Source organism: Hyla sarda, chromosome 4 (assembly GCF_029499605.1).
Source record: "Hyla sarda isolate aHylSar1 chromosome 4, aHylSar1.hap1, whole genome shotgun sequence".
NCBI lineage: Eukaryota > Metazoa > Chordata > Amphibia > Anura > Hylidae > Hyla > Hyla sarda.
In genome coordinates, this window is record NC_079192.1 from 382762122 (window position 1) to 382781163 (window position 19042).

The following is a 19042-nucleotide window of genomic DNA, read 5'->3' on the forward strand; positions in this document are numbered from 1 at the left end:
TAACTTTCTGGAGCCAGTTGATATATATATAAAAAAAAGTTTTTTCCTGGATAACCCCTTTAAGGCTTCTGAGCACCAATGAAAAATCTATAACAGAGCCCTCCCACCTACCACCTACCATTTGCCATTAATAATACTGTACTAGTCTCTTAATATGTCACTGTCATTTAGAACATTGACATGTTGTAGAGCCCTGCATCGGGATTGGGATCTCACAGGATCCAATTTAAAAAAAATGTAGCCGGTAATGAGGTTGTTGCGGACGGGATCAGGCAGTCACAGAAGATACAGCCGGTTCCGCAAAAATTCTGCCCAGTCCCCAAAACCTCTGAAATGAAACAGGAGGCTGATGAAATAGCACAAGGGGTGATGAAATGACATAGGGAGGGGGGGGGTACTATCTCTAAAAGTTATGACAAAATGTTTGCAGGAGCCTCCGGGAGTGGGTGGGAGTTGACGACACACCTTGCAGGACCGGGTGGTAATGGTAAAAAATCCAGTAGGAGCAGGAGAAAGAAAACTCTTATATGAAAGTCTTGAGATCTGCTGTGATTGGAAGTTACAGCCGAGTAAAGTGCATGTCAGCCTGCGCCTCTCTCTGGCCGTCATTCAAACCCAACCTTTTCCCTGCATAAGCTTGTGAAGTGAAAAGATCGGATTTGTGAAGCGGAGCACGCTGCCTGGTCCTTACCATCTTATAACTTACAATCACGGCGGGTCGTAGGACTGAGTCCAAGTGCAACCTCTCCATTTGACATATCTGGACAACATGTCAGAAGTTGTTGTTAATGACTTAATGCTTTAGAGGCACTGGGGCACAGGTGATACGTACGACTACTATCTCTTCACCCCTTATGGCTAGGCCTCTGCTTTTGGGAGTATTTTGCTAAAGCTGGGAACTAGGGGGAGGATTACAAAATTAACTTCATTATTTAAATTGCCTCTGTTCTTGACAATGAATAGCCCTTTGCCATGTATAAAGCAGAGACAACTGTATTGCGTTTTTCATGGTTGTTCCTATGACTCTGTATGTAAGTTTATTTAGCAAAGTCAAAAGCTTTAGAGACCACAATTTTAATGCTCACACATAACGGAAATACAGTAGCAATGTATAGTTAATATATAAAAGCAATCACCTCTTGTTGGTGATAATAAAGCAACCAATAGTTCTCTATTAAAGGTCATCCAAATATTTGAAAAATATACATTTTCTGTACACAAATAATTCAAATAAAATAATACTGTAGCCTTTGCTTGATATAATTTGGTTACAATAATCTGATGGATTTAATGTGATAATAAATTAAAGAGATTTTAGTTGTAAGTTATAGATATCTGGTCCCCATATTGACATATTTACTTGGTTGTATGTACAATAAACCACCTTTGGAGTTTTGTACCTTAAAGTTGTGTTAGCCATTGAACCTTGCTCTCCAATGGGTTCTAGCATTGATGCTATATATATATATATATATATATATATATATATATATATATATATGAAATACTGTACAGTGACAACCAACTGGCTATTGAAGGAGATTATAAGAACAACTCAGAATTTACACATGGGCTGGAGGATGTCCATTTTCTGCAGCATTTCGAAAACTACCATGATACGTGGTGGCACGGAAAGTGTAAGAATGGCCCCGGAGGGAGCCATCTGGTTGGCTGTTTTGCAGTTTGTTCTTGCAGCCAAAAACCAAAAGAAATCCATTTCTGTAATTCTTATTCATCCAGCCATAGAGGAGAGGGTTGGCAAAGGTAGAACACATGGCAACAACATGAAAGATGGAATAAAGGAGCTTATACTCTTGGAATACGAGTACCCAATCCAAGTCAATGGCCAACTGGAAGACATGAAAAGGAAGCCAACAAACTGCAAACACAACAACCATCATCACCAGCATCTTAGTTGTATTTTTTCTTCGTTGTTGGGTGTCATTTCTGGGTGTTGGACTTATGTGGTTCTTTAGCTTCAACCATATTCTGATATAAGCATAGCATATTACAATGAGAGGAAGGACATACTGTAGAATAAGCATAGAGATGCTGTAGATGGCTGCATCCCTGCTGTTGTTTGAAGGCCATTTCTCAGCACAAACAGCGATTTTAAGTTTCAGGGCTGGTAAGTCCTCAAACCTATACTCTCGAAAAATAGCTAAAGGAATCGCAAAAATGGAAGCTGCCACCCACGTAACAGTGACAATTAAGAGGCTAAACTTTTTGGAGATTCGACTGCTCAAGTGAAATACGATACACCAGTATCTATCCAAAGCAATGACAACAAGAGTCAGTGTCGAGACATTGACACTCATGGCTTGTGCATAAGGGAACAAATGGCAAAGTACTGATCCAAATTTCCACTCGTCCATCAGTGTATAGACCAGGGTAAAAGGCAGGCAAAGACTGTCCACCATAAGATCTGCGACAGCTAAGTTGGCTATGAAAAAGTTTGTTACTGTCCTCATGTTTTTGTATTTTAGAATCATGTAGATAACTAGAGAGTTGCCGACAAGTCCAAGTAGAATAATTAAAGAATATGCTGTGATGAGGATCACCTGAACCCAGATAAGATTGGTGCTGTCTGCCATGAAACTGGAACCATGGAAATAGTGGATCGGGGAAACTGTGCTCTTCGAATGCCATTCTCTCAATTTAAGTTCTTCCGTCATATTGCTTTGCTTTAACGTTCTCATTTGTACCAAGAACATACATTGATTTTACCTACAAAAGAAAATAAACAGGTGATCACTATATTGTTGACAGTAATATAACTTATTTAACATATAAAAAAAGACAGTCACAAAAAAGAAGAGAAGGCTATATTGAATGTAACCAATGGCCACCTCATCAATTAACACCAAAGAAAGAAGGCCACATAGTAACCATAGGTGCAAAAAAAAAAACATACAATGGCCCTTATTTACTAAGAGTGGAGTGTAGATTTCTTTGTGAGTTTTAATTCCCTACAATTTATTTTCTATGGTATTTACTAAGGATTCCCTACATTTTGCGTTTTTTTACACATGCTCTGATTTGTCTGGTTTTCCTCAGCTCAAATCCACCACATTATATGTGGAAACCTTAGTAAATATGTTGGGTTTTGTCACAGAACGGCGCCTATGCGCATAGTAATGAGGTCATACGGAGAGGTGTGCAACCGCCTAACCTCGCTGAATCTCGCGAGATGCCGGGTCATTACGGGCGCGCAGCGCAACACGTGATGGCGCATGTCATAGAGAGCCGCCCCGTGGGATGGAATGGAGCCCGAGCTCTAAGTTGGACATGGAAGGGGGGGGGGCGCATGCAGGTGACCGGCCCGCTGAACATAGACAGGAGGAAATAGTAAACAAATAAAGAATGGAGGAATTAACCCACGGTGCACCAACTTAGATGTAAAAATCATAGATACAGACCCAGGTGGACAAGAAATAAAGAGACCACATGCAAAAAATAGTGAATGGGGTGACATACGTGAACAAGGGTCAAACGTGAACTTTCACCATGTAGAGTATTTTTTATTATGCATTTTACATACCATTATATACTCTATACAGACATATACCATGCTTCCATACCCATGGAATCCATTTACACTCTACAATCACTCTAACTATATTTAGTTCTTACAGTATACCATGACCACTCACACTTTATTTGCATACAACAGTGTATGCACTATTTAAACTATTTGTTGGTACACCAACACATTCCATATGTTTAGCAGCACAAGCACCATTTACACTATTTCACTCATTCTAACTTATTTCACTAATATACAGGGTGGGTCATTTATATTGATACACCTTAGTAAAATGGGAATGGTTGGTGATATTAACTTCCTGTTTGTGGCACATTAGTATATGTGAGGGGGGAAACTTTTCAAGATGGGTGGTGACCATGGCGGCCATTTTGAAGTCAGCCATTTTGAATACAACTTTTGTTTTTTCAATAGGAAGAGGGTCATGTGACACATCAGACCTATTGGGAATTTCACAAGAAAAACAATGATGTGCTTGGTTTTAACGTAAATTTATTCTTTCATGAGTTATTTACAAGTTTCTGAACACTTATAAAATGTGTTCAATGTGCTGCCTATTGTGTTGGATTGTCAATGCAACCCTCTTCTCCCACTCTTCACACACTGATAGCAACACCGCAGGAGAAATGCTAGCACAGGCTTCCAGTATCCGTTGTTACAGGTGCTGCACATCTCTTATCTTCACAGCATAAACAATTGCCTTCAGATGACCCCAAAGATAAAAGTCTAAGGGGTCAGATCGGGAGACCTTGGGGGCCATTCAACTGGCCCACGACGACCAATCCACTTTCCAGGAAACTGGTCATCTAGGAATGCTCAGACCTGACACCCATAACGTGGTGGGGCACCATCTTGCTGGAAAAACTCAGGGAGCGTGCCAGCTTCAGTGCATAAAGAGGGAAACACATAATCATGTAGCAATTTCATATATCCAGTGGCCTTGAGGTTTCCATTGATGAAGAATGGCCCCACTATCTTTGTACCCCATATACCTTGTGTTCCAACAGTCTTGGAGGGATCTATCCAATGTGGGTTAGTGTAAAACCAATAGCGGTGGTTTTGTTTGTTAACTTCACCATTCACATAAAAGTTTGCCTCATCACCGAACAAAATCTTCTGCGTAAACTGAGGGTCCTGTTCCAATTTTTGTTTTGCCCATTCTGCAGAACCTGAAACTATGGATACTGGAAGCCTGTGCTAGCATTTCTCCTGCGGTGTTGCTATCAGTGTATGAAGAGTGGGAGAAGAGGGTTGCATTGACAATCCAACACAATGGGCAGCACATTGAACACATTTTATAAGTGGTCAGAAACTTGTAAATAACTCCTGAAAGAATAAAGTTACATTAAAACCAAGCACATCATTGTTTTTCTTGTGAAATTCCCAATAAGTATGATGTCACATGACCCTCTTCCTATTGAAAAAACAAAAGTTGGATTCAAAATAGCAGACTTCAAAATGGCCGCCATGGTCACCACCCATCTTGAAAAGTTTCCCCCCTCACATATACTAATGTGCCACAAACAGGAAGTTAATTTCACCAACTAATTTTATTAAGGTGTATCCATATAAATGGCCCACCCTGTATATTAAATATATATAATGTCACTTAATATTTTTTCTTTTTCAGAGTTGTGACACCTTTCAGCATGCTACACTTTTCATCTGGTTTGGTGGTGGTGGGTAAGTTCACGTTTCACCCTTGTTCACGTATGTCACAAATGTACTCATGACTTGGGGGTATGTACTGTATGATTGGATGCTTTGGACGTCAATAATGAATGTGGAGTATGCGATTGGTCACTGATGTATACATATACCCTCCCTATCCACCCCTTATTATACGCCCCCTGACGAAGCAAACAGGGTGAAAACGTGCGTTTGGGGCCGAGGTGAGAGATCTCCTTACAGGATACACAATCAGCCTACTCTTTTACACTGTGGCCCTCATTTACTATTCTAAACCCGACTTGTTTTGTCGGGTTTTTTTGGCGCATCTTTGTCTGCTACATGTCGCAGACATCGTGCGCCAGTCTGCGACACGATGCAACATTTTTTCCCGACGGACCCGATGTGGATTCTCCCAAACCCAAAAAAAGGGGTGTAACCAGACATTTCTGAGCTTTCCCACGTATTTATTAAGGTTTCCAACCCGAATTTGTTGAATTGTTGTGGATTTTTTCCCGACAACTCAGAGGAGTTGGAAACCAAAACCAACAAAACCCACGTGCGACAAACAGGATGCGACATAATAATAAATACCAGGGGAAAAAAGCAGTCGGGTAAGAAAGCAACATAGACTTACAACCCGATTTTCTAAGTAAATGAGGGCCAATGTATTGTTCATTGGGATTGTATATGTCCACCCATTGCTGCTTGCTTTATGCAGCCTCCTTGTATCATATGCATTATTCCCCTAGTTTTATTATGAATTCTTTATGATATATGCAAGCTTTTCTTCTGAGTATCTTCCTCACCTTCTCTTTGTCTGATATCTGCATTGCCTAGCTCAGATTTTAATATTGTATGTCCGATTTTATGATACTTAACCCCTTAAGGACGCAGGACGTAAATGTACGTCCTGGTGAGGTGGTACTTAATGCACCAGGACGTACATTTACGTCCTGTGCATAACCGCGGGCATTGGAGCGATGCCCGTGTCATGCGCGGCTGATCCCGGCTGCTGATCGCAGCCAGGGACCCGCCGGCAATGGCCGATGCCCGTGATCTCGCGGGCGTCCGCCATTAACCCCTCAGGTGCCGGGATCAATACAGATCCCGGCATCTGCGTCAGTGCGCGATTTGAATGAATGATCGGATCGCCCGCAGCGCTGCTGCGGGGATCCGATCATTCATAACGCCGCACGGAGGTCCCCTCTCCTTCCTCCGTCCGGCTCCCGGCGTCTCCTGCTCTGGTCTGTGATCGAGCAGACCAGAGCAGGAGATGACCGAAAACACTGATCTGTTCTATGTCCTATACATAGAACAGATCAGTATTAGCAATCATGGTATTGCTATGAATAGTCCCCTATGGGGACTATTCAAGTGTAAAAAAAAATGTAAAAAAATGTAAAAGGAAAAAAAAAGTGAAAAATCCCCTCCCCCAATAAAAAGTAAAACATCCGTTTTTTCCTATTTTAGCCCCAAAAAGCGTAAATTTTTTTTTTATAGACATATTTGGTATCGCCGCATGCGTAAATGTCCGAACTATTAAAATAAAATGTTAATGATCCCGTACAGTGAACGGCGTGAACGAAAAAAAAAAAAGTCCAAAATTCCTACTTTTTTAATACATTTTATTAAAAAAAAATTATAAAAAATGTATTAAAAGTTTTTTAAATGCAAATGTGTTATCAAAAAAAAGTAAAGATCATGGCGCAAAAAATGAGCCCCCATACTGCCGCTTATACGAAAAAATAAAAAAGTTAGAGGTCATCAAAATAAAGGGATTATAAACGTACTAATTTGGTTAAAAAGTTTGTGATTTTTTTTAAGCGCAACAATAATATAAAAGTACGTAATAATGGGTATCATTTTAATCGTATTGATCCTCAGAATAAAGAACACATGTAATTTTTACCAAAAATTGTACGGCGTGAAAACGAAACCTTCCAAAATTAGCAAAATTGCGTTTTTCGTTTTAATTTCCCCACAAAAATAGTGTTTTTTGGTTGCGCCATACATTTTATGATATAATGAGTGATGTAATTACAAAGGACAACTGGTCGCGCAAAAAACAAGCCCTCATACTAGTCTGTGGATGAAAATATAAAAGAGTTATGATTTTTAGAAGGCGAGGAGGAAAAAATGAAAACGTAAAAATTAAATTGTCTGAGTCCTTAAGGCCAAAATGGGCTGAGTCCTTAAGGGGTTAAAGGGGTTATCCAGGAAAAACTTTTTTTTAAACTGGCTCCAGAAAGTTAAACAGATTTGTAAATTATGAAGCAAAGAGGAATAGTAGAAAAAGTCGGCAGACTCACCATAAACTTCTTTTCCAGGGTAATTTCTTTATTGCATACTCACATATAAAAAAGTTGATACAAAAGGAGGGAGAGAAGGATCACAGTGGGGGGTATTCACTGTCTGGCGACAGAATCTGTTTCGCTCGGTGCTCGAGCTTCTTCTGGCCAGAAGAAGCTCGAGCACCGAGCGAAACAGATTCTGTCGCCAGACAGTGAATACCCCCCACTGTGATCCTTCTCTCCCTCCTTTTGTATCAACTTTTTTATATGTGAGTATGCAATAAAGAAATTACCCTGGAAAAGAAGTTTATGGTGAGTCTGCCGACTTTTTCTACTATTCCTCTTTGCTTCAAGATTCGTGATTTGCTACTAACAGTCAGAGCACCACCAACACTTCGGGGAACACTCCTACACGTCCCATAGTCCAAGCCCGTGAGAATATCAGCAGCAGTGCCGGACATTACACTCTTCTTTTGAAGATTTGTAAATTACTTCTATTAAAAAATCTTAATCCTTTCAGTACTTATGAGCTTCTGAAGTTAAGGTTGTTCTTTTGTGTCTAAGTGCTCTCTGATGACACGAGTCTCGGGAACCACCCAGTTTAGAAGCAAATCCCCATAGCAAACCTCTTCTAAACTGGGCGGTTCCCGAGACACGTGTCATCAGAGAGCACTTGGACAGAAAAGAACAACCTTAACTTCAGAAGCTCATAAGTACTGAAAGGATTAAGGTTTTTTAATAGAAGTAATTTACAAATCTGTTTAACTTTCTGGAGCCAGTTGATATATATATATATATAAAAAAAGTTTTTCCCTGGATAACCCCTTTAATAAAGATATTATATGTTTTTTGCACCTATGGTTACTATGTGGCTTTATTTCTTTGGTGTTAATAAATAATATAAAAAAGACACTTTAACTACTTCAGGTCTGCCTAAAAGAACACATACCATAAAGACAGACCATGCAACTCCTATGGAGAGAGAGAAGCCAGCCCTGGTTAGTCCTACGCCTACGAAGAAAACTAGCAAAACTCCTCTGCAGCCAATACAGAGTTAGAAGTTTGGTGTCGGGGTGCGATGTGAGGTGTAGGGGCAGATGGTGTTGCCCAGAGGTAGATGGTGTTAACCCCTTAGTAATGGAAATAAAGTTACATAGGTACATTGGGAGAAGGAAAAGATGAGAGGAAGTGGAATCCAGATGAAGACAATTTATTATTTGATGCAAAAAATAGAATTACGGTAAAATTAAGTGAACCTCCTGTCGCCTTAGCAGGGTCCTTGTATCAGCCGGAGGGGTTACAATGGTAAATACACAATAGTATAATAATATAAAATATATGTAAAAACAGTCTGGAATGGGTATACCAACTGAGAAGAAAACGGCTGGATGTTATAAAATAGAATAAAATGGGTTGCGCTAGATGTTATAATAGTTCGTTGGTGCATAATTCAAATAATATAGAAATGTTCAGCAGTCATATTTCGTTGGTGCACAGTAGAGAAATTAAAGATTCATTGGTAGCGCAGTGCAACAGTTTAACAATTAGGATGCTGAGGTAGAGGTATTGTATCAGGCACAAACTCCATTCTTATCATGTACGTTATTGGCATAGGATGAAGCAGGGTTGGTGCACGGCACCACTCACCGACCGTTGGGGTGTAGGAGAATCCGAAGTCCAGGCTGGCACGGAGGCATCCAGCACTTATAGTTACATAGTTACATAGTTAGTTACATAGTTAGTACGGTCGAAAAAAGACATATGTCCATCAAGTTCAACCAGTTGATACCCATCTGCATGGTGCTGCAGGGTCTCGGTCTCCAAGTGTGTTCAGTGGTGCACGGCTGGCATGGGACAGTGTCCGGCCTTAGGGTAGGTGATCGCCGTGGTGAATGGTGTAGAGATAAGGATGAGTCCTGAGCTGGTACGGGAGGGGATACCGGCGTCCTCGTGTCGGTGATGTGCTAGGAGCGCGCGTGCAGCGGTGGTCCCGAAATAAGGGGCATCCAGCTGTTCCAAGTGTGCAAAAGGGGTTCTCCAGTTGGTAGAGAGGTAAGGGTGAATAGCTAATGACGCTAGACGCGTTTCAAGGCCGCGGGCCTTTTCTTCAGTAGCAGGATAATAATGGTGGATGAATGGGGATAATGTACTTTATATAGTCCCATGGTGATGATGCGTTCTATGGTGATTCGGAAAAAATGGAAGGAAACATGGGAATGGGATGTAACATAATGGCTGGATCCAGAGAGAAAAGGAGAAAAGGAAAGGAAGGAAAAGGATATTGGAATGGATGTGAAAAGGATATGTGCGATAAAATTAAGAGAAATTGAGAAAAAATGTAAAAATAGAAATAAGATGTAAAAATAAAATAAAGATGAGTAAAAAAAAATTGTGAAAATGTAAAAATAAAATAAAGATGGGTAAAAAAAACTGTGAAAATGTAAAAATTAAACAAAGATTGGTGGATGAGAAAAAAAACAAACAAAAAAAGAATGGTTGGGGGAGGGATGGAAAGTAGAATTGGACATATATGAGTAACTTTAGCTTCTAAACAATGGATTCCTGAGATGTCCGTAGATAGATTGTACTTGGGTGTGCTAGGTCCCAGGGACCGTCACTACTTCGTTATAGGGGTATGCCGGTGAAAAACTTTTTTTTTTTTTCATCAACTGGTGCCAGAAAGTTAAACAGATTTGTAAATTATACAATGAAAAAGAGGTAGCGTGCACTCACCGTGGGTAAACAGCTGCAGGCCCAAGTTCCGGGATCACCACGGCATAGACGGAGACGGTAAGGGGCGCTCAGAGGCTACGCCGGCTGTTTCGGACGTAGGAACGTCCTTCTTCCAGCCTCCTGGAGGCCGGAAGAAGGACGTTCCTACGTCCGAAACAGCCGGCGTAGCCTCTGAGCGCCCCTTACCGTCTCCGTCTATGCCGTGGTGATCCCGGACCTTGGGCCTGCAGATGTTTACCCGCGGTGAGTGCACGCTACCTCTTTTTCATTGTATTATTGGATACTTTATCTAGTGTGTGCACCCCGCAGGTGCTGCTTTGTAACTTATCGGGTCCGGAGGCTGCCAGTGTACACCAGCGGTATCGTATATCTGCATGTTCAGCTGCACGGTGTGCTCTCTCCTCCTCCAGTGGTTTTAGATTTGTAAATTACTTCTATTAAAAAATCTTAATCCTTCCTGTACTTATATCTATATAATATATATATATATATATATATATATATATATATATAACATCTCTGTCCATTTTATGAAGTGTCCAGAACAAAATATGTTTGCTATGGGGATTTCCTTTTACCCTGGACAGTTCCTAAAATTGATGGAGCAGAGAGCACTGTGCTCATGATGTCAGCAGACAGCTCTGTGTTTCAAACCGAAAATTATTTTCACTGTAGTATTCAGCAGCTAATAAGTACAGGAAGTAGTGACTTCACAGACTCTAGCACAGCCACACTGACTATAACTGACTTGACTTGACTGAAGATAGTGACAGCAGACAAAGATGACTTGACTTACTGACTTGTGTCTGCAATTTAGGCTTGAAGCCTCCAGATGTGCTGGACACTGGCTCTGAGACGTCTGGACTGGACTTGACCTCATGATCTCAGAGCGATTGTAGTACCTCCCCCTCTTATAAAGGGGGGCTGAGCAAGGAGCCCATAGGCTAGCTGCAGGTCATCTGTCACCTTGTGCTCTCTGGGTAACAAAACATATGACTTAAACATGTGACAGCCATTATCAGGTGACTAACAATCATGTGACCATATCAAAGGTCATTACACTAAATATTCAACCTATACACAATTTGGGGGAACACTGCAGGAGAGCCCTGAGGATGTTCAGTAATGAAGGAGCATATCCCATACTGGGACATCACAGAAGCATTGACCTAAGGGTCATGAAAAGCAATAAGAATGTTGGGCCTTTCTGTACTGGGGGAAAAAGAAGGTGACATTATAGGAGGCTAGGTCCCCCTTTCTTCTGTTATTTACTCAACTGGGTCTGCTTATCTTAAAGGGGTTGTCGGGGACCAAAAATGTATAATAATGTTAATAGTATGTCCAAATATAGAATTCTTGCCTATGGTTTCCCCTTTATCCACTCATAACCATTTCTTTTATCCATCTCCTCCCCTTCTTGGTTGAACATGATGGACATGTGTCTTTTTCTAACCATACCATGTAAATATACCAAAACATGTGTAACAATGTGCCGCTATTGGACATCCGTGCCATGCCAAGGGTGGAAGTAGAGTGCTGGGGAGCTGAAGAGGTAATATATTTTCTGCTCTCCAGACGACCCAACATTTTATTTACTGTCAATCAATAGCTTAGAGTACCCTATTGAAACACCTTTTACAGTTTCTTAATATGCCCTCCCATTCCCAAGATTTGAGGGTTTATAGTTTGTCTGACAATTCAGGGAATCAGTCAGAAGGCTTTGAACTTAATTTTAATAATGGAAGTGACAGGGTGGGATTATACAGTCAGGGGGTGTGTATTAGGCATTCACACCTCTCAATGTAAAACATTCACACCCCCTGACTGTATAATTCCATCCATCACCTTATAGTCACTCCTGTTATTAAAATTTAAGGAGTTATCCAGGAATGGAAAAACAGAGCAAATTTCTTCATAAACTGCTCCCTTTCTGTCTCCAGGTTGGGTGTGGTTCTGCAGCTTAGTTCCATTGAAGTGAATGGAGCCAAGTTGTAATACTAGACACAACCTGGGGACAGTTGTGGAGCGGTTTTTGAAAGAAATTAGCTCTGTTTTTCTATTTCTGGAAAACCCCTTTAAGTTTACGCCTATCTGACTGATTCACTTAATTGTCAGACAAAATATAAACCCACATATCTTGGGAGCGGGAGAACGTATCAAGAAGCTGTAAAAGGGTGTGTGATCAGGAAACCCTGAGTTATTTAATCAATTTTTTTTGAGGTTGGCCATAGGTCATCTTGAAATGTACACAGGGAGCTGCAGGTCCTTAAAGTGTACCTGTCGTCAACAAAAACTTTTTATATAATGTAGATAATACTATTATATTTATATATGTAATATACATTGTTTAAAAAATGTGTATATTTTTGTCCCTACAGCTATTGTCTGTGTGTCTCTATGATGAGTCCAAATACAGGAAGTGTGGATGAACAAGCAGGGCTCTGTGTAGTAAGAAAACGTAGGACAGTGTGCACTGAGGCTCTATAACATGCTCCTGGCTCATACATTAGGATGACTTACAACCCAGGAGTCTGCACAGATCCCTGCTTTTCCTACTCTCACTTCCTGTATTTGGACTCATCATAGAGACACACAGACAATAGCTGTAGGGACAGCATTTTTTCACCCAAAAATATACACAATTTTTAATCAATGTATATTATAAATATACATATAATGGTAGTATCTACATTATAGAAAAAGTTTTTGTTGATGACCGGTACACTTAAATCTGCATTATAGTATATTTATGGCACACTAACTATCAAAATCTCTAAAACATTATTAAAATTGCAATGCAATTAAACATTCATTTTATTGCAATTTTAATAATGTTTTAGAGATTTTGATTAGTGTTTTTATTAGAGATTAATAAAGTTGTAGCATATATAAAGGGTGGGGAAAGTGAAAATGTCAGAGGTCATGAGAAAGTGCATCACAGCATGAAACGGCTTGTTGGCCATTGTCTGTATCCGGGACCGGACTTCTGAATAACATGGACTAACTGCTTCATAAGGTGAATGACATCTGATTTCTTTGATTATTTGGATTCAAGACTGAGCACCACGGGGAGCGTATATTGGTTTTTTGAGAGGACAGGTTGTAGACTACAGAACACACTCAGGAGGTTTATGTGCTGACTTTACTTTTACTTCTTGGTTGTTGGAGAAAAAAAATACACCTTAACTAAAAAAAATCAGTGCTGTAGCACTATGCTCTGGGCCAATTACCCTAATTCATATATCAAAAGGAATAATAGGTAATGATGACAAACGTAAATACATATAAAGCCTGTAACAGAAAAAAAGGACAGCTAAAAAGGTACATTTTTATTACTTTATTTTCACATTATAAGCTCAATAATTCTAAAAAAGCAATAACTGTATGAAAATGAAAAAAAAAAAAACTTTACCATAGCAGGCTCGTGGCACAGTTTATGAAAGAAAACAGAAATGTTTTTCTAATCCTACAGACGGTAAGTTTTAAGAGGTTAGATGAGAGGAGATCTTACTGTTTAAGCAGAGCTGGCACTGTACAAATTACATTCTAAATTACACCTACAAATTCTGGGTGAGTTGAACATTCAGAAATGAAAGCAATCTGTCACACCTAGGGAACCGGCACGGAGAAAACCAGGATTATACTATTGACTATACTGCAGTCTTATGTGCTAGAGAGAGTGGGGAGGGCCAAATGGAGGTGTTTTATGGAAATGTGTAAAGGATTTCTAGACACAGTTTTGGATAAAAAATTGAGACAAGTTTTTGATTATTTTATAAATCATCTGTCTCTCCATCTATTTATCTATCTATTATCTATGTATCTATCTATCCATCCCATATCAATCTATTTACCTATCTATCTATTATCTATCTCTCCATCTATCGATCTATTTATCTATCTATCTATCTATCCATCCTATATCTACAGTGGGGATCAAAAGTTTGGGCATCCCAGGTAAAAATTTGTATTAATGTGCATAAAGAAGCCAAGGAAAGATGGAAAAATCTCCAAAAGGCATCAAATTACAGATTAGACATTCTTATAATATGTCAACAAAAGTTAGATTTAATTTCCATCATTTACATTTTCAAAATAACAGAAAACAAAAAAATGGCATCTGCAAAAGTTTGGTTACCCTGCAGAGTTAATATCTTGTACTGCCCCCTTTGGCAAGTATCACAGCTTGTAAATGCTTTTTGTAGCCAGCCAAGAGTCTTTCAATTCTTGTTTGAGGTATCTTTGCCCATTCTTCCTTACAAAAGTCTTCCAGTTCTTTGAGATTTCTGGGCTGTCTGTCACGCACTGCTCTTTTAAAGTCTATCCATAGATTTTCAGTTATGTTGAGGTCAGGAGATTGTGAAGGCCATGGCAAAACCTTCAGTTTACACCACTTAATGTAATCCCCCGTGGATTTCGAGGTGTGTTTATGATCATTATCCATTTGTAGAAGCCATCCTCTCTTTAACTTCAGCATTTTTCACAGATGGCATCAAGTTAGCATCCAATTGCTGAAATTTTATTGAATCAATTTTTCCTTCTACTCGTGAGATGTTCCCTGTGCTACTGGCTGCAATACAACCCCAAAGCATGATTGATCCACCCCCATGCTGAACAGTTGAACAGAGGTTCTTTTCATTAAATTCTGTTCCCCTTCTACCCCAAACGTACCTTTGCTCATTCCGGCCAAAAAGTTCAATTTTAACCTCATCGGTCCACAGAACTTGTTTCCAAAATGCATCAGGCTTGTCGAAACATAGAAACATAGAATGTGTCGGGAGATAAGAACCATTTGGCCCATCTAGTCTGCCCAATATCCTATCCTATCAATAGTCCCTGGCCCTATCTTATATGAAGGATAGCCTTATGCTTATCCCATGCATGTTTAAACTCCTTCACTGTATTTGCAGCAGCCACTTCTGCAGGAAGGCTATTCCATGCATCCACTACTCTCTCAGTAAAGTAATACTTCCTGATATTACTTTTAAACCTTTGCCCCTCTAATTTAAAACTATGTCCTCTTGTGGTAGTTTTCCTTCTTTTAAATATGCTCTCCTCTTTTACCGTGTTGATTCCCTGTATGTATTTAAAAGTCTCTATCATATCCCCTCTGTCTCTTCTTTCTTCCAAGCTATACATGTTAAGGTCCTTTAACCTTTCCTGGTACGTTTTATCCTTAAATCCATGTACTAGTTTAGTAGCTCTTCTTTGAACTCTCTCTAGACTATCTATATCCTTCTGGAGATGTGGCCTCCAGTACTGCGCACAATACTCCAAGTGAGGTCTCACCAGTGTTCTGTACAGCGGCATGAGCACTTCTCTCTTTCTACTGCTTATACATCTCCCTATACATCCAAGCATTCTGCTAGTGTTTCCTGTTGCTCTATTACATTGTCTTCCTACCTTTAAGTCTTCTGAAATAATTACTCCTAAATCCCTTTCCTCAGATACTGAGGTCAGGGCTGTGTCAAATATTCTATATTCTGTCTGTGGGGTTTTACGCCCCAGGTGCATTATCTTGCACTTATCCACATTAAATTTCAGTTGCCATAGTGCTGACCATTCTTCTAGTTTTCCTAAATCCTTTTCCATTTGGCATATCCCTCCAGGAACATCAACCCTGTTACACATCTTTGTGTCATCAGCAAAAAGACATACCTTACCATCGAGACCTTTTGCAATATCACTAATGAAGATATTAAACAATATTGGTCCCAGTACAGATCCCTGAGGTCCCCACTGGTGACAAGACCTTGCTCTGAATATACTCCATTGACTACAACCCTCTGTTGTCTGTCACTCAGCCACTGCCTAATCCACTCAACAATATGGGAGTCCAAGCTCAATTACTGCAGTTTATTGATAAGTCTTCTATGTGGGACAGTGTCAAAAGCCTTACTAAAATCTAGGTATGCAATGTCTACTGCCCCTCCGCCATCGATAATTTTAGTCACCCAATCAAAAAAATCAATAAGATTTGTTTGACATGATCTTCCTGAAGTAAACCCATGTTGTTTTTCATCTTGCAATCTATGGGATTTTAGATGTTCCACAATCCTATCTTTTAGTAGGGTTTCCATTAATTTCCCCACTATTGATGTCAGACTTACTGGCCTATAGTTGCATGATTCCTCCCTACTACCTTTCTTGTGAATGGGCACGACATTCGCTAATTTCCAATCTTCCGGGACGACTCCTGTTACCAGTGATTGGTGAAATAAATTTGTTAACACTTTTGCTAGCTCACCACTAAGCTCTTTTAATAATTTTGGGTGTATCCCATCAGGCCCTTGTGATTTATTTGTCTTCACTTTAGACAGCAAATGTAGAACCTCTTCCTCTGTAAAGACACATGCATCAAATGATTCCTTAGTTTTCTTCTCTAATGGAGGTCCTTTTCCTTCTTTTTCTTCTGTAAAAACTGAACAGAAGTATTCATTAAGGCAGTCGTCTAGCCCTTTATTCTCTTCTACATACCTTCCTTTGTTTTTAATTTAGTTATTCCTTGTTTTAATTTCCTTTTTTCTTTTATATATCTAAAGAATGTCTTATCCCCTTTTTTCACAGACTGAGCTAGTTTTTCTTCTGCCTGCGCTTTAGAAGTTCTTATAACTTGCTTGGCCTCTTTCTGCCTAATCTTGTAGATTTCCCTGTCTTCATTGCTCTGTGTTGTTTTATAATTACTAAATGCTAGTTTTTAGTTTTTTATGATTTTGGCCACTTCTGCTGAGTACCACAGTAGTCTCTTCCTTTTTCTGCTTTTACTGACAAGTCTAATGCAATTTTCTGTTGCCTTCAATAATGTGTCTTTTAAGTAGTCCCATTTCTCCTGAACTCCATGTAATTTGTTCCAGTATGATAGGGACTCATTTATGACTAATCTCATTTTTGGAAAGTCGGTTTTTCTAAAATCTTAAACTTTTGTTTTTGTGTGGTGTGGCTCCTTCACTGTTCTTATATTAAACCACACTGACTGGTGATCACTAGATCCCAAGCTTTCGCCAACAATAACATCATATACCAAATCCCCATTTGTGAATACCAAATCCAAAATGGCCTCCCTCCGGGTTGGCTCTTCAACCACTTGTTGTAGAGATAATCCCAGGAGGGAATTTAGAATATCTGTACTCCTGGCAGAACCAGCTATTTTAGTTTTCCAGTTTATATCCGGAAGATTGAAGTCTCCCATAATGATAACTTCTCCTTTCATTGTCATTTTAGATATTTCTTCAACTAGTAGATCATCTACTTCTTTGACTTGGCCAGGTGGTCTATATATCACACCTACACGAATATATCACACCTACATGTTCATTTGCAAAGTTCAAATGCTGATTTTTATGGTGAGGACCTAGAAGAGGTTTTCTTCTGATGACTCTTCCATGAAGACCATATTTGTACAAGTATCTCTTTATAGTGGAATAGTGTACCACAACTCCAGTGTCTGCCAGATCTTTCTGGAGGGATTGTGCAGTCAAACGTGGGTTTTGAATTGTTTTTCTCACAATCCTGCAAGCTGTTCTGTCTGATATTTTTCTTGGTCCTCCAGATTTTGCTTTAACTTCCACTGTTCCTGATGACTGCCATTTCTTAATTAAATTCCGAACAGAGGATATTGACATCTGAAAACATTTTGTTCTTATAGCCTTCTCCAGCTTTGTGAGCGTCAACTATTTTCAGTTTCAGTTTTCTAGACAACTGCTTAGAAGAACCCATGGTGCTGATTGTTGGGGCAAGGTCAGATGAGTCTGGGCATTTAAAACCTTTGAGATTGACATCACCTGGTCTTCCCAGATGATGATTGAGAACAATCCATGACACTGGCAGGTCTCAGCTTTGCAAAGGGGGCAGTACAAGATATTAACTCTGCAGGGTGCCCAAACAGAACAGCAGGGTGCCATTTTTTGTTTTGTGTTATTTTGAAAGTGTAAATGATGGAAATAAAATCTAACTTTTGTTGACATATTATAAGAATGTCTAATCTGTAATTTGATGCCTTTTGGAGATTTTTCCATCTTTCCTTGGCTTCTTTATGCACATTAATACACATTTTTCCTGAGGTGCCCAAACTTTTGATCCCCACTGTATCTATTTATCTATCTATCTATCTATCTATCTATCTATCTATCTATCTATCTTGTTTAGGGGCAAAAACATAATCATAATTCAGCAAACATATACATAATGTGGCATTAGGCAGGTACACTTTAATACAGCCAGAGAACTAGCCAGGGAACTGTTGTAGGCCTGCATACTGCCCCCCATATAATGTTTGCCCCTATATTGTCCCCATATATAGCTGTGGGCCCTGGTATAGGGGCCTACAATTATATATGGGGCAGCATGGGGGCCTACAACTATTGTTGGCCCCAATACTGCTCCCGTTCATAGTTATAGAACCCCTCTGTGCCCCCATATATTGTAGGCCCCCATATAAGTACTTAGTATATGCCCCATTTTAGTACTACTACAGGTAAACGGCCCTATACTGCCCCAGAGCTGGGCTATAGCAGTAATCCCCAGAGCAGAGGAGCAGTGGAGCACTAAAGCTGATGCAAATGGTAGTTTAGTTACTGTCCAGATGTTGAGTGCCACTCCCTGGTCCACCCCAGGGTTCAGATTCACACTCGTCCACCTGCTTCGTTTCCTCATGGTGAGATGTCAGGGGCGTCACCAGTCAAATGCGCCAGCTGCCACTTTAAGATCTGGCAGCATGACCATAGCCAATTTAGGAAGGGTGACCAGCCGCTGTTGCGGCACAAAAATCTCAACAGGAAAAAAATCGACATTTGTAAAATAAAAA

General features: G+C 39.9%; 1 protein-coding gene across 4 annotated transcripts in view; it reads right to left on the bottom strand.

The window, feature by feature from the left end:
- Positions 1 to 843: 843 nt before the first annotated feature.
- LOC130367095 (neuropeptide Y receptor type 2-like) overlaps positions 844 to 19042 on the bottom strand; it is a 64792-nt gene continuing 46593 nt past the window's right edge. For 2 of the 4 annotated variants that reach the window (XM_056569488.1, XM_056569489.1), the window contains exon 2: positions 844 to 2727. In XM_056569488.1, the coding sequence (XP_056425463.1) occupies positions 1563 to 2714 (1152 nt within the window). In that variant the 5' untranslated portion in view covers positions 2715 to 2727 and the 3' untranslated portion in view covers positions 844 to 1562. The remainder of the gene's footprint in view (positions 2728 to 19042) is intronic. The other 2 variants (XM_056569487.1, XM_056569486.1) reach the window with 2 other exon arrangements.